This window comes from Hypomesus transpacificus, chromosome 15, assembly GCF_021917145.1.
Source record: "Hypomesus transpacificus isolate Combined female chromosome 15, fHypTra1, whole genome shotgun sequence".
Classification (NCBI taxonomy): domain Eukaryota; kingdom Metazoa; phylum Chordata; class Actinopteri; order Osmeriformes; family Osmeridae; genus Hypomesus; species Hypomesus transpacificus.
This window is the reverse complement of record NC_061074.1, coordinates 6607662-6621631: the sequence shown is the minus strand read 5'-3', so window position 1 is coordinate 6621631 and position 13970 is coordinate 6607662. Positions and strand designations below refer to the sequence as shown.

Here is a 13970-nt window from a genome sequence, read left to right as displayed (position 1 = left end):
ATGTTGACCTTATTGTTAGCCTTGCACTCAATGCAAAAACAGCAATGTGTCACACAATGACTCCTCAGCTTAGCTTGTCATATTGTGTGTGTGTGTGTTTGAGCTGCAGCTGAACAAGCAGGTCCTCTCCTGACTAAGTGTTTCTGTCAAGAAGTCTGAAAAAAGACTGTGCTCCCTGGAGAGAAACTCCCCTCCCTCCAACCCAGGATTGGGTGGTACTAGGTGCAAACACACAGTGTGTGTGTGATAGAGAGTGAGTGTGTGTTTGCATGTGTATGAGTAAATTTGTTGGAAGCGTGTGTCTCAATGTGTGTGGGGGTGTGTATGTGAATGTGTGTGAGAGTGAGAGAACAGGCATCAGTCCAGAATCAGGTCTGTTTGTCCTGCAGGTCAAAGCATGTTGAGCCTTGAGCGTGTATACACAGACTGCAGCAAAACAGGGTACACGGCGTGACGCTGTGTTTAGTACACACACGCACGCACGCACACACACACACACACGCACACACACACGCACCCGGACACACAAATATACACACATATCAGAAGTCCTCAATAGATGTGCACTCTAAGACAGAAGGGGATGCCAAACCATCCAACCTCAATTCATCAGGGTTTGTCTAGTGACTCACTCGTGCTTCATCTAATATCTCTGAGTCATTGAAGAAAGACTTACAGGAAAAAAATTGAAGGAACCGTGGGATCAGAAATTCGGTGAGGGATCCCAACATCGAGAGATGTTTTACAGGTGCAGACCATGAACTGTCATGCATTTGATGTAGAGATCAAAATAAAAATGTGCGACGGGATGTTGAAATGCAAATATCCAGAGTTACGAATCAGCAGGGCACTCCACAGGACTCCACATTGACATCAGTTTCGTGTGCTTAGTTTATTGTGCTTAGTTTAGTGTGCTTAGTTTAGTGTGCTTAGTTTAGTGTGCTTAGTTTAGTGTGCTTAGTTTAATGTGCTTCCCAGCCGCAGGGTATTTGTCAGTGCATGTAGATGTGTGACATCCTGTGTGGACCATATACATGCACCATGTTATTTGTAGTTTAAAAGGAAAATCTTTATATGTATTACAAATGTCCTTTGGGACAGTAAAATGGATCTTATGTAGATATCTGACCCTCCCAGACCTCAGATGAAGACATGTATCCCGATCACGTTGTTATCTGATCAGTTGATCATGTGTTGGTCACGCTCTCTGAGCTCAGACTACACCAGCCAGGGCTGTGCCCATGCTCTGGCTAAGGTATGCAGAGATGACTAGAGATATTTTGCAGAGGGGACAGGTGTAGCTCAATGGTTAGAATTTTTGACTGCGGATCAATAGGTCCCAGGTTCAAATTCCCCTCTATGTCTAACGTTTAGATAAAAGTGTCTGCAGATTTTTTTAAACATTTTTTTCTTGCTGTAACTTTCATTGTGGTAATTGACCTTGGTAGATTTACAGCTCTGGAAAAAATTAAGAGACCACTGCACCTTTTTCTTTTTTCTTTCCAAATGATTAGATAAGGAAGGTTTTGAGTGAGGAACAGAAGGGTTCAACTTGCAGAGTCCTCTTAAATTGAACCCTTCTGTTCCACACTCAAAATGTTCCTTCTCAAAGTTTTGGGGAAGGAAAGAAAAAGGTGGTCTAATTTTTTCCAGAGCTGTGTGTTTGTTTTGTTGCTTTTGTCAAATATGTCTTTCATGCAATATGTATGTTAATTCATGTCTTGTTAAAGAAGATAAATCACAAAACATATTGTAAAATAATAATAAAAATGTCTGTTGAATAAATAAATTGTGAATACATCACATCATGGGATTGAAGAGTGGGATGGAAGACGCCAAACACAAGGTCATGGGTTCTGTGCTGTTTGTCTGGTTCTGTCACTGTCACTGTCACTGTCACTGTCACTGTCACTGTCACTGTCACTGTCACTGTCACTGTCACTGTCACTGTCACTGTCTGTCTCCCCTTCCCTCACTCTCTTTTCATCTATGTCTCTCAACCCCACCCTACTCTCTCTGTCTCTCTCAGGCATGTGTTTGTGCATGTGTTTGTGCATGTCTGTGTGTGTGTGTGTGTGTGTGTGTGTGTGTACTTTGCTTGATCAAAATGAGGCCTGCTGGGAAATAATGTCTGTATCATAGAGCTACAGTATACCACCTTGTTCTATGATAAATATGATCTGTTTCTCCCGGAGGCGACGGCAAAGAGCATGTTTTGAAACACCTCGTTTGACTATACAGTCACACTGCTCCACAGATCATTTGAAAACCTCTTTGCATCAATTATCAGTACGAAGCCATGCTTTGCATCAGTCACAGCTCATACTCTGTGTAGATTTCAGAAGAGGCAAGTGATTCTTTTTAGACTGACTGGGTGGCAGCTTCAGTCATCTCACAACTCGACAATGATCTTGAGGGGGAGATGCCATGGCCTTCAAGGATGTGCTGTTTGTCTGATCTCACGGAGGTCATCAAGGTGAGTTACTTCTAGACCCTGGGTCATGGAATTAAAAGGGAAGAGCATGGATGACCTGCTAGCTAGAAGTTGACAAAGCAAAGGGCCGTAAGGCGGCTTTCTCGCTAGGCCTTCTGGCATTTTAATAATCTTCTGAAGGCAGCTTACTATGTACCCCCAAGCGTATTTTTTTGTCTACTTGTGTTGCAATAGCTGCATTTTCATCTCCTGACAGTGGGTACTATATAGACAGAGACAGAGGGGGGGAAGCGAGGTGAAGGGGGGAGGGGTTGTGGTAAAACCTTGCTGGTCACTCAACCTTCACCCTGCAGCAGGTGTTTCCCTGCTCGATGATGCACTCCTTGCTGCAGTTTCACTCCTCTGTGGTGACATCCAGAGCCAACCGCAGGGCCAGATGGCACTGAGCTGAGCTGATCAGTCTGAGAGCAGCTACGGGTCCTGCTATCCCTGACTTACAGAACCATTATTCACATTTCAGGTTCATTTGTCGTTAAAGTTAAAGAACAGGTACACTGGAATTCTTAGTCCTGCTTCACTTATCCTAGAAATCTATCCTGAAAGCTATACAAAAATAAATGTGAGCTAAACCTTCTTCTAAACAATAGATGTGATACATGTTGTTTATAAAAGTACCTGAGGCATAGGGAGGTCTGCCATGCTTCCCTCTGTCAGAATTAAGTGTTCAGTGAAGTTCAGGACCTTGGTGAGTGTGTCTCAGATGATTCTGTGTGTGTGTGTGTGACTCTGGGAAACCTGCGGTTAGGACAGATGTGACATCACTGGAGGTTTTGACAACAGGGGTTAAAACGACAGTCTGTGCTGAAATCACTCAGCAAGACTGGTTTCTACTGTATGACCACTGTCAATTACCTGCTCCAACATTGAGCTCAGCAGTCTGGGTGTGGAGACATGCACTGGGACAAATGTGAGTACGCCATTCCTTCTGTCTTGTTCCAAGGTTGTTGGAGTTTCCTGTGACTGTCGGCAGTATGGTCCAGCCTGGGCTGGGCTGGACTGGACAGGACTGAGATGGACAGGGCTGAGATGGACAGGGCTGAGCTGGACAGGACTGAGATGGATAGGGCTGAGCTGGACAGGGCTGAGATGGACAGGGCTGAGATGGACAGGACTGAGATGGACAGGGCTGAGCTGAGCTGAGTTGAGCTGAGTTGTACTAAGATGTCCTGGGCTGGACTGGTAGGTAGACACTAATCTTCCCTCCAAAAAATCTTATAATGATTTTGGAAACTTCATTGTGTGTGTGTGGAGTGTGTATGTGACTGTGGTGTAAATCTAAAAAAGAGGAAGGCCATGGTTGGGGAGTTGATACAGTCCAGCTGTGGTGCTCTAGAATCTTGATATGCAAAACCTTTCCTGCCTCTCACTGCTCTAACACTGCGCAGCTGGACAACTTCCTCTTCTGTAAGGCTTGGACGTGCGTGTGTGTGTGGTGTGTGTGTGATAATTAGACTATATGGACTACAGTTAAAACTATAGATATATAACACCTGTGTCTAACTGCAAATAAGTGTATTACTGCCATTATTCAGGATTTAAGAATTCAGAACTGAATATGTTGAGCCTCACTCGAATGATCAGGCTACACAGCTGAATCTTGGGACACTGAGGGGTGGAGCAATTGAGATGTGGTGAGATTTAGGGTTGGAAAGAGATGGGAGGTGAGACGACGCAGAGGTGGAGACGTGAAGAGGAGTTGGAGAAGAGGGGGTCAAAGTGTCAAGATAAATGCATTTGGGGAGGTGACCTGATCTCTATTTATCATGGTCTGTTACTGGAACAGATGGGGGCCCCAAGCTGTCTCTACGGGAGTCAGTTGGCTGAGTGGTTAGGGATTCGGGCTACTAATCAGAAGGTTGCTGGATCGATTCCAGACTTTGCCAAATGACTGTGTCTTGGGCAGGGCACGTCACCCCACTTGCCTCTGGGGTATGTCCCTGTACTTACTGTAAGTCGCTCTGGATAAGAGCGTCTGCTAAATGACTAAAAATGTAAATGTCAAATGTCTTAAGCTGTGGAGACAGAGCTGTCTCTCTGTCTCCACCTAGAGAGGTGTCAGCACCTCAGCCTGGGATCAGCCTCTGACTTCGCCCCTCAATTCAGTACAATTAGCACCACTAACTTCCACTGTGCCCTGCCCATTGACTCTCAAGTACCCTCTTTTTCTCTGTGATCCTGTCAGAAAGTATCAGTATTTGTCCTGAGCCTTTCCAGCGTTTACTTCCTGATTTTTAAAGTTTTTTATTTTTTATTCTCGTTCTGCCCCCTGCCTGTCGTTTTGGATTCAGTATTTGTTTTTTGGACTCTTCTTGCCTGGCGTCTTTGTATCTGTGTGCTGTGTGAATGAATAAACCCTCACCTTCATCCAACCCCATACCAAGAGAAGTTGTGAAACACACTCCCAGTTTAATATGACACTGTTTCACGCATCCCTCAACTCCATGCCAAACATACTGTGGGTGATTGCACAACTTTGTTTCAGGAATTTTTTGGGGAAGATAACCAGAGAAGGAGAGGGCTTAATGCGTGCGATAAAAAAATCAACAACTCACTTTCTGCTTTAATATGTCCAGTTTACTGCCATATTCATCAGCAAACATTACGGTACACAATAAATCATGTGGAGATTGGTGTATCACAAATAGGCTACTTTGGAAGGGAGTCTGGCAATTTATTTTTTATCTGGTTAACTGTTCCATGTCAGGAAACAACTGGCCTTAGGAACAGAAGCTTACAGACAGTCATATTTATAATAGAGCAGTGATGAGGTTTACTGTAATTGGGATATAAATATATAGGGTTAGTAATATAAGTAATATCACTTTCAGAAATTCCTGGTGTTTGTCACTACACCTTACTGAGCAATGAGCACTGTTTCACACACAATGGATTAAGAGCCTGTATTCCTCTGAAGTGTCTTATCTCCAGTGCCAGTTACAGTAACAGTGTGACTACTTCTGTGACTCAGGGAGGGGGGGGGGGGGGTTGGGATTTTCTGATATGTGCTGAGATAATTTCCCTAGTTACTGCAAACATCAATTGATCTGATAGAATCTGGTAGAGACTGGAAGTCTGGGAAAGGCTGGTAGTCTGGTAGGTTCTCTAATGGACCAGTCCCATTACTTTTTGCAGTTGCTAGTGACTAAGCATGATGAGTCACAACAGTCAGCTGGCGGTCAATTACATGGTCGGGCAGATGGATTACTGGGGTTGACCCTCTTTTTCCACTAAAATAACAATGTAGCTTACGTAAATAAAGAAACAGCTTGACGGGGTGCATGTTCCTCCCTGCAGAGGTCACATGGTCCATGTGCTTTAAATCATACAAATGAGGCACTGGCAAAGGCCAAATTTCAATTAAGGTTTACTGAGCTTTTACCATTTTGACCTTTACTTATATATGTCAACAAGGAAGGAAACAGGGAGTGTGTGTGTGTGTGTGTCAAAGAGAGTGAGAGATGGAGAGTACCAGCACCATGGTTTGTTTCAATTTATGACTACAAAAAGTCCATACCTGGAGATCATCCATCACTCTTTCTTCTCCAGGGCATGATCTGTCACGCTCTCCCTGCCAAAGAGCCCCACCACCAAACAGGCTGGGATGTGTCCCCCCAGGACCCAACCTCTGCTCTTCCTCAAAACAATCATAGCAGGAAGTGCCCATATCTCTGGTTAACTCTCTGCCCTAAAGAGGGAAAATGCCTTGGGATTTTCTACACTGACTGCAGATGGTTCTTTCAAAAATAAATTGTAGCACAGTAGCACACACACACAGTCACACACAGTGTTGTCAGTGTTTTGGACAGTGCCTTGTATGCTGTGTCTACGAGGTGTAGATGTTACACTATGCTGGAGTGTTCGTATCTCTTCCTGTATCTCCACAGTTACAAAGGGCTTGTTGTCTTGGCTGTTATTTGTGATGTTAACTGTCAATAACTGACTCTCTGTGTCAATGCTGTGTGCTCCCCAGCGCCCCCAGCAGGCCAGGCCAGTGCTAGGCCCTACCAAGGGGTGCGTGTCCGAGACCCAGTCAAGGAACTGTTGAGAAAGAAAAGAGGACTTGACCCCCACAGCACCAGGACAGCGCCATCTGCAGCAGTGAGGGATTCACAACACCTACACCTCTCTTCTCCTCTCCTTTACATTTCTTTCCCATGTGCACCTCATTTCACTTCTCCTCTCCTCATCTTCTCTCCTCATCTGCTCTCTAGTCCCTCGTGCAGGGCAGATCAGGATTAGAGCAGAGGTATAGAGAGAAAATGACAGGAGAGGACTGGATAGGAGGGGACTGGAGAAGGGGATTTTGCCTTTATATAATCCAGGTATTTTTCCATGGCAGTTACAATCCTTTCCCACTGTATCTGCAGGGCTCGGCACAGGGCCCTATGCAAAGCAGCTCCATGCCCCAACAAGGCCCTCCCACCACATTGTAACACCTGGCTGCACTCACACACATTCACACACAAACATCCACATGCACACACAAGACTAAACAGTTTGCAATCTAAAAGCCTGTTGATAAAGATGTCAATTATACGAACACTACAAATAATTTGTTTGATTCATTTGTACTGTACACTGGCTGGGCTGGGCTAGGTAGGACTCATCTGGGCTGATATATTGTAGACTGGTCTGGGTTATGACTGGGTTAGGACTAGGTTTGGACTGGGATAGGACTAGGCTGTATTGGACTGTACAGCTGAGCTCATGGACGGTCTTATCCCACTGGATGACAAGCCTTTATCAGTGACTGACAGTGTAAGCCATCACTCAGGAGCCAGTTAACTATTTGTCATGCTCTCAGACGGATCTTCGCCCCAACTCCAACCCCACGGCAGCGTCACTCCAGGGGAGATTTCACCCTCGAACACACCTTAGCTCTACTACTCTACTCAGTTCATTACTTATCTTATCTTGTCTTCTCTTATCTCATATATTTTCTTCTCTTTTCTACTCCCCTCGACTCTCTGCTTCAGTCCCCCTGCTGTTGCTTTTCAAACTCTGTTCTGGTGTCTGAGACTTTCTGCAAGTGCCAGCTCAGGGTTCATCTTCCTGTCCTCTGGAGCTTACCTAGCAGGGTCTCTGTGCCAGCTCAGGGTTCATCTTCCTGTCCTCTGGAGCTTACCTAGCAGGGTCTCTGTGCCAGCTCAGGGTTCATCTTCATGTCCTCTGGAGCTTACCTATCAGGGTCTCTGTACCAGCTCTGGGTTCATCTTCCTGTCCTCTGGAGCTTACCTAGCAGGGTCTCTGTGCCAGCTCTGGGTTCATCTTCCTGTCCTCTGGAGTTTACCTAGCAGGGTCTCTGTGCCAGCTCTGGGTTCATCTTCCTGTCCTCTGGAGCTTACCTAGCAGGGTCTCTGTGCCAGCTCGGGGTTCACCTTCCTGTCCTCTGGAGCTTACCTAGCAGGGTCTCTGTGCCAGCTCTGGGTTCATCTTCCTGTCCTCTGGAGCTTACCTAGCAGGGTCTCTGTAGCAGCTCAGGGTTCATCTTCCTGTCCTCTGGAGCTTACCTAGCAGGGTGTCTGTGCCAGCTCAGGGTTCACCTTCCTGTCCTCTGGAGCTTACCTAGCAGGGTCTCTGTGCCAGCTCAGGGTTCATCTTCCTGTCCTCTGGAGCTTACCTAGCAGGGTCTCTGTGCCAGCTCGGGGTTCACCTTCCTGTCCTCTGGAGCTTACCTAGCAGGGTCTCTGTGCCAGCTCTGGGTTCATCTTCCTGTCCTCTGGAGCTTACCTAGCAGGGTCTCTGTGCCAGCTCAAGGTTCATCTTCCTGTCCTCTGGAGCTTACCTAGCAGGGTCTCTGTGCCAGCTCAGGGTTCACCTTCCTGTCCTCTGGAGCTTACCTAGCAGGGTCTCTGTGCCAGCTCAGGGTTCATCTTCCTGTCCTCTGAAACTTACCTAGCAGGGTCTCTGTAGCAGCTCAGGGTTCATCTTCCTGTCCTCTGGAGCTTACCTAGCAGGGTCTCTGTGGCTACCAGGTGGCCATCTCACTCTCCTGCTTGTGTTCCAGGGTCCGGCCACTGTCATCAGCCTGCCATCATACTCACAAGTCTGTAAGTCAATGTTCCACATCAGCCCCTGGAGTCCAGACTGTGGCATCGGTTGTGAATGTACTCATCTTGCTGTGTTTGTGCCCTCAGATCAGGTTGACTTTGACGCAGTCGGATGCCCCCCCAGCCCCTCCACCCCCCCAGCAGGCAGTGAGGGAGGGGGGCAGTGTGCTGGCTGGGTTGCCCCTTCTTCAGAACCCACCAGTGCCTTTTGGCCCTGCCATGACTATCACCAGCAGAATGACCTCATGACCTTTAGTAGCACAACTTTTACCCCGACGACTTTCAGCACTGCGACCTTCACCCCCTCGACCTTGAGCTACCCCAGTGGCCCAGCGATGGCGGGGGAGGTTTACATGCAGTCAGTGTGTCCCAGCTACACGGTCCTGGCCCCACCCTCTGTACTCACCTACACGCACACACCACTTTTCACCAACTTTGGGGTGAGTGAGAGGATTGTGTTTATCTTGGTTAAGCAGCCAACAGTACACATTCTGCACAGTGCACAGTTAAACTTCTGGGGGGTATTCCAGGTAGCAGGTTTAACAAACTCTGAGCTTAACCCTGAACTCTGAGTTCAATAACTCTAAAATGGGAAACTCTGAAAACTCGGTTCCAGAAAAGCTGATTTCAATCTCAACTCAACTCAAAGTACGTCAACTCTTAGTTAAGCGCGGGCATGAGAACTATTAAACATCTATGGAGCTCCGATATAAGGATCCACCATGGCACCCGGCGACAAAAAACATTTTCCTACTTCACCACACTTCAGATATAAGTTTTATTTTGTGTTTATGGTCAATCTGAGCACATATTCCGGAAAAAAAGCAACACGTCTAGCAGCGTATACAATTGGCGTTGGAGGCAAACATTTAACCCCACTGTCCGTTAATATTACAGGAGAAAAAGTGGTGGAGTTAATAAAATAGCATGTTCAATGTTATATTAAAGTATGTCAAAAGTGAACTATTTTCAAAGCAAGCTTCTTACAAAAGTGAACTATTTTCAAATCATACTTAAAAGTATATCAAAAGTGAACTATTTTCAAAGCATACTTAAAAGTATATCAAAAGTGAACTATTTTCTAAGTATACTACTTGAAAGTATATCAAAAGTTAATTATTTTCTAAGCATACTTCTTAAAAGTATATCAAAAGTGAACTAAGTGTACTATCCATATTTTAGTATACTTGAATATACTTCTTTTTTGTAAGGGAATTGTAGGAACAATAGCCGATAAACATACTCATTGTTAGATTACTATTTGTAGGCAATGAAGAAGACTAAATACAATTTCAATTATTTGTCTTTATTTTAGTGCCAAAAAGCATTTAGTCAGTTCTGAATGCAGGTCCACTGCGAGTAACATTGGCGATGTGGGCCTAGGGGCTGAGAATGTTGCTCAAATAAATTAGCCTGCAGATTGTGATGGGAAACGGTAACGTTAACTTAGGTATTCATCAGGGAACATTGAATCGCAGTCTTAAAATTCTCTTTTGTTTGAGATTGGTCGGCTGAACCAGGAATGTATGTCCCCTGTCTGCCAGGCTCAGAAAGTGGGAGGGGATAGGTAGAAACGCAGAGTTTGGCATGGAAAACCTGCTAGCGAGCAGGTTAGTTTCACAGAGTAAGTTACCATGGAAACTTACCAAAAGGTTTCGTTACCTCTCTTTCTGAAATGGGAAACCTGAAGTATGACACTTTTCATGGTTAACCAACTCAGAGTTTTCACTAAACCTGCTACCTGGAATACCCCCCTGGTACTACACTCTTAGACTGGAGGGCTAACTGTTATTGCTGTTGTTGTTGTTGCGTCCAGACCATCCCTGTGTCCTCTGGATCCCCCCACTTCCCCCAGGTGGAACTTCAGGATGTTGCCTACATCCCCTGGGCCCAGCCCTTTGCCTCCCTGCCTTCTGTACCCACCCAAGCCTCCATACCCACCCTGCCCACACTCTCCAACCTCCATTCCACAGGGGTCCAGTTTGCCACCTGTTCTGCCACCCTGCCCGGGACCTTGCTCCCCATGGCACTGCCGCTGAGCTCCCTGCCTCAGACCAATCCCCAGACTGATGGGCGGCACACCCCTCAGACACTGGAGGAGGCCCTGAAAGAGGCCTTGGAGGTGGACCCAGGCCCTGACCAGCAACCAGAGCCTATGAACCCTCTGGAGATGCTTCTGGAAGAACAGGTGGAGGCAGACGAGGAGAAAGAAGAGGAGGAGGTGGAAGAACAGGAGGAGGGTAGAGAGACATTTCGTCCCTTGCTCTTCACATCTGTTATCTGAAGCCTCAGTTTCATGTAATTAGAGAACCTGTTCTGTCATAAATAGTTTTATGTTTTTCTTTTCTGATGAAGCCTCTTGTGAGTATTACAGTCACCAGTTACAGTATTGCATACATTTGCTTTAGTACTACATGACATATCTAGATCTAGATTAGGGTAGGGTTCCTACCACGTCATTTGAGCCTGTCCTCTTCTCCTTTGTCTTCTTCTCCTCTCAATCTCTTCCTTGCTTTTTCTTCATTTGCCGCTCCATCCCTTCCCTTCTCTTCTCTCGTTCTTCTCGTCTTTCTCACTCCTCTACTCCATGACACTGATAGACCTCCGTCCTCAGCCTGCCCAGTCAACCCCGGCCAGGGGCAGGTCTGCAGGGTGGAGCTGGTCCAGATGCTGGTCTGGGACTGGGCCAGAAGGATTTACACCAGGTTACAATGCAAGGAATGTGAATGGATCACTGATAAATGTGTCAGTCCTTATCTCTCCTCCCCCCCTGGGAAATTGGTTTGCCCCATGGGGGGCAACTGCCTGAGTAGTGGCTGGAGGGAAGGCAGGGGAGGGGGGGTGGGGTGGGGTGAGGGCAACTGTCGCCACTGCCTGGTTCAACTGAGAGAGTTACTGTGATCCATGTGTTGAGATGTGTTAAGTGTATTCATAACAATAAAGTGATGACAGCCTTCGAGAGACCCTGACATTTCATACAAAGAGCTCTTCTATTTCCCCAAAATATACGATTTCAATCATCCTCTCTACATGTCTGTCTGAGCAGAGCATCTGAGTTTACAGAACCGTCGCTCTGTCCATCTATTTGTCTGTCTTTCTGTCCATTGCTTTAGTAGGTAGGCTGCTGGCTTGTTCTGATCGACTAGTAGGCAGGAGCCTGATGGGCTGTTCCACGAAGCAACAGAAGAGTGCACAGTCGTCGCCTCTACCACCCCCTCACAAGCTACCCCCTTCTACCCTCTCGCTCCCTCCCTCCCCCCTCTGCCCCTGGCCTTTCCCTTTCCCCTTCCCGAAGTGTGGCAGAATCAAATTCCTGTTAAATTAGTTTCTCTGAGGGCTGTGCTTGAACAAGCACTCTAGGATGCTGCATTTAATTGTCTGTTTTGATTGTCCTAATGTGTGTGTGTGTGTGTGTGTGTGTGTCTTGTGCATCTGTGAGTACACGCTTGTGCATGTGTGTGCATGCTATCGAACCACATTGTTTTGGATAGAGTCATATAATTGCCTGTTCTTCATCAGCCTCATGGCACCATGTCAGAAACACATTCTCTGACAGGCTTCGTTAGAGAGCTCAAAGTATTAAACAAACATGCTTCACTGATGGAAAGCTGTTAGTTTTTTTGTGTTGCACCATATGAAAGAATTTAACATTTGACCTATTATCTTGGCAATGAACCAACCCAACTGTAAAACCTTTATCCTCAAATTATTATTTATAACTTTAGAACTCCTGATGACCTACTGATAACTTTCAAATTGCTCATAACTGTAGTTGCTCAGTACACATGTTCAGTAGACCACTGTAGTGTGATGAAGTGCCTGGCAGTAGATATGCAGGGAGATTAGAGCGGTACAATTGCAGCCTGCGAGGCATCAGCAGTTGGATGAGAAGCTTTGATGGATGATGCTCTTGTCAACAGACCCTGAGTGGAGGGGCACTTCTACTCCGGCAGGGGAAAACCCAGCTTGGTCTCCTGCCAGTATGGAGGTTGTGGGAGGGTTATCTGTGTCGGAGGTGAGACAATTGTAGATCTGATATTGACTTCAGCCCTTCAGCTGTAAATATGTGATTTTAGATGTGCCATGTTGCTACAGTCATCGATACTGTGGTGATGTGTGTGTCACGGAAAGTGAGGAGGTGAGGTGTCTGCACGTGTGGATGGTGACCTGGTGATTTTATCTTGTCTTTGACCAAGTCAAGCGAGAGGTCAGCTGCAGCCAGGTGGTGTGTGTGTGTGTCTGCTGTTTGATTGAAGACAGATGGGGGAAGCACAAAGCTCAGCACGGAGGGGTCGTACCTGTAGGACGTCACAACCAGAAGAACACACGTTGAGACACACACACGTTCACAGCAGAGGAAACCTAGTTGTTACATCACGGTGTTACCTTTGAGATCCTATCTGACAGATTTCAACATATCTCTCTGCATATCTAGAGGCATCTGCCGGCTAAGAGCAGTATCAACAGCGGGGCACGGGGTGAGCTTGCTGTCAGTACAATTCATGCTGGAGCTTGTCTTCTTCCCCACTCTCAGGGAATGCTGGAGTCAGTCTCCAGTTCCTCCAGCTTCAAATACATCAGGTTGAGCCAGGCCATGTGAGGCTTGAGAAGGCTGTGTTGTGCGTATGAGGCTGATCAAATGTGCGATGCAGGTAGAGCCTATGAGGCTGTGTGAGGCTGCAAGACACCGTGTTAGGCTGTTTGAGGCTTTTGTAGACTGCATGAGGTTGGTGGAGGCTGTGTGAGGCTGTTTGAGGCTGTGTGCAGCTGTGTGAGGCTGTGTGCAGCTGTGTGAGGCTGTGTGAGGCTGTGTGAGGCTGTGTGCAGCTGTGTGAGGCTGTGTGCAGTTGTGTGAGGCTGTGTGAGGCTGTGTGCAGCTGTGTGAGGCTGTGTGCAGCTGTGTGAGGCTGTGTGCAGGGCCTTGGCAAGGTGTCTGACGGTGTCTCCACATCAGCCCGTTAGTGAGTAGACTGTTGGATAAACGTAGGAACACCCAACAGCAGCTAAGATCCGAGTACATACCAAGGAAATACAGTGAGATTTTAATTCACGGTAGAGCTGATAACATTGTTCTGCTAGTGTACACTCATATTGACTAGGCCCACCCTTCACACACAGGTTCAGACTTGACAAAGACCAAGCAAGGATGGATATGCCATTTCCAGTGAAAGGACTGAGTCATCAAATACACACCCGCCTTTGGAAACAACCACACAGCTAGCTGTGAATGAACCTAGAATAAAAAATCACTGTCTGCTGTTTCCTCCTTTAGGGATAGGGATAGCTCTAGCAGTAATTTTACAGAATTCAGGCGCACTTGGTTTGTACCCCTGGCCTGCCCTGGTGTGTCGGGTTGCAGCATGCAATAAAATCAAGACCAAGCACCTCCCAAAGTGATTGAGGGTAGTTCTGGGGCCAGGGGGCTG

At 46.6% G+C, this 13970-nt stretch overlaps 1 protein-coding gene across 1 annotated transcript; it reads left to right on the top strand.

Annotated features, from left to right (window-relative positions):
- Positions 1–3193: 3193 nt before the first annotated feature.
- Positions 3194–12219, top strand: LOC124478285 (POU domain class 2-associating factor 1). The gene is made up of 5 exons (XM_047036525.1): positions 3194–3401; positions 6465–6592; positions 8502–8544; positions 8632–8984; positions 10361–12219. The coding sequence occupies exons 1-5, from the start codon at positions 3386–3388 to the stop codon at positions 10826–10828; spliced, it is 1008 nt and encodes a 335-aa protein (XP_046892481.1). The 5' UTR covers positions 3194–3385; the 3' UTR covers positions 10829–12219.
- The last annotated feature ends 1751 nt before the right edge of the window (positions 12220–13970 follow it).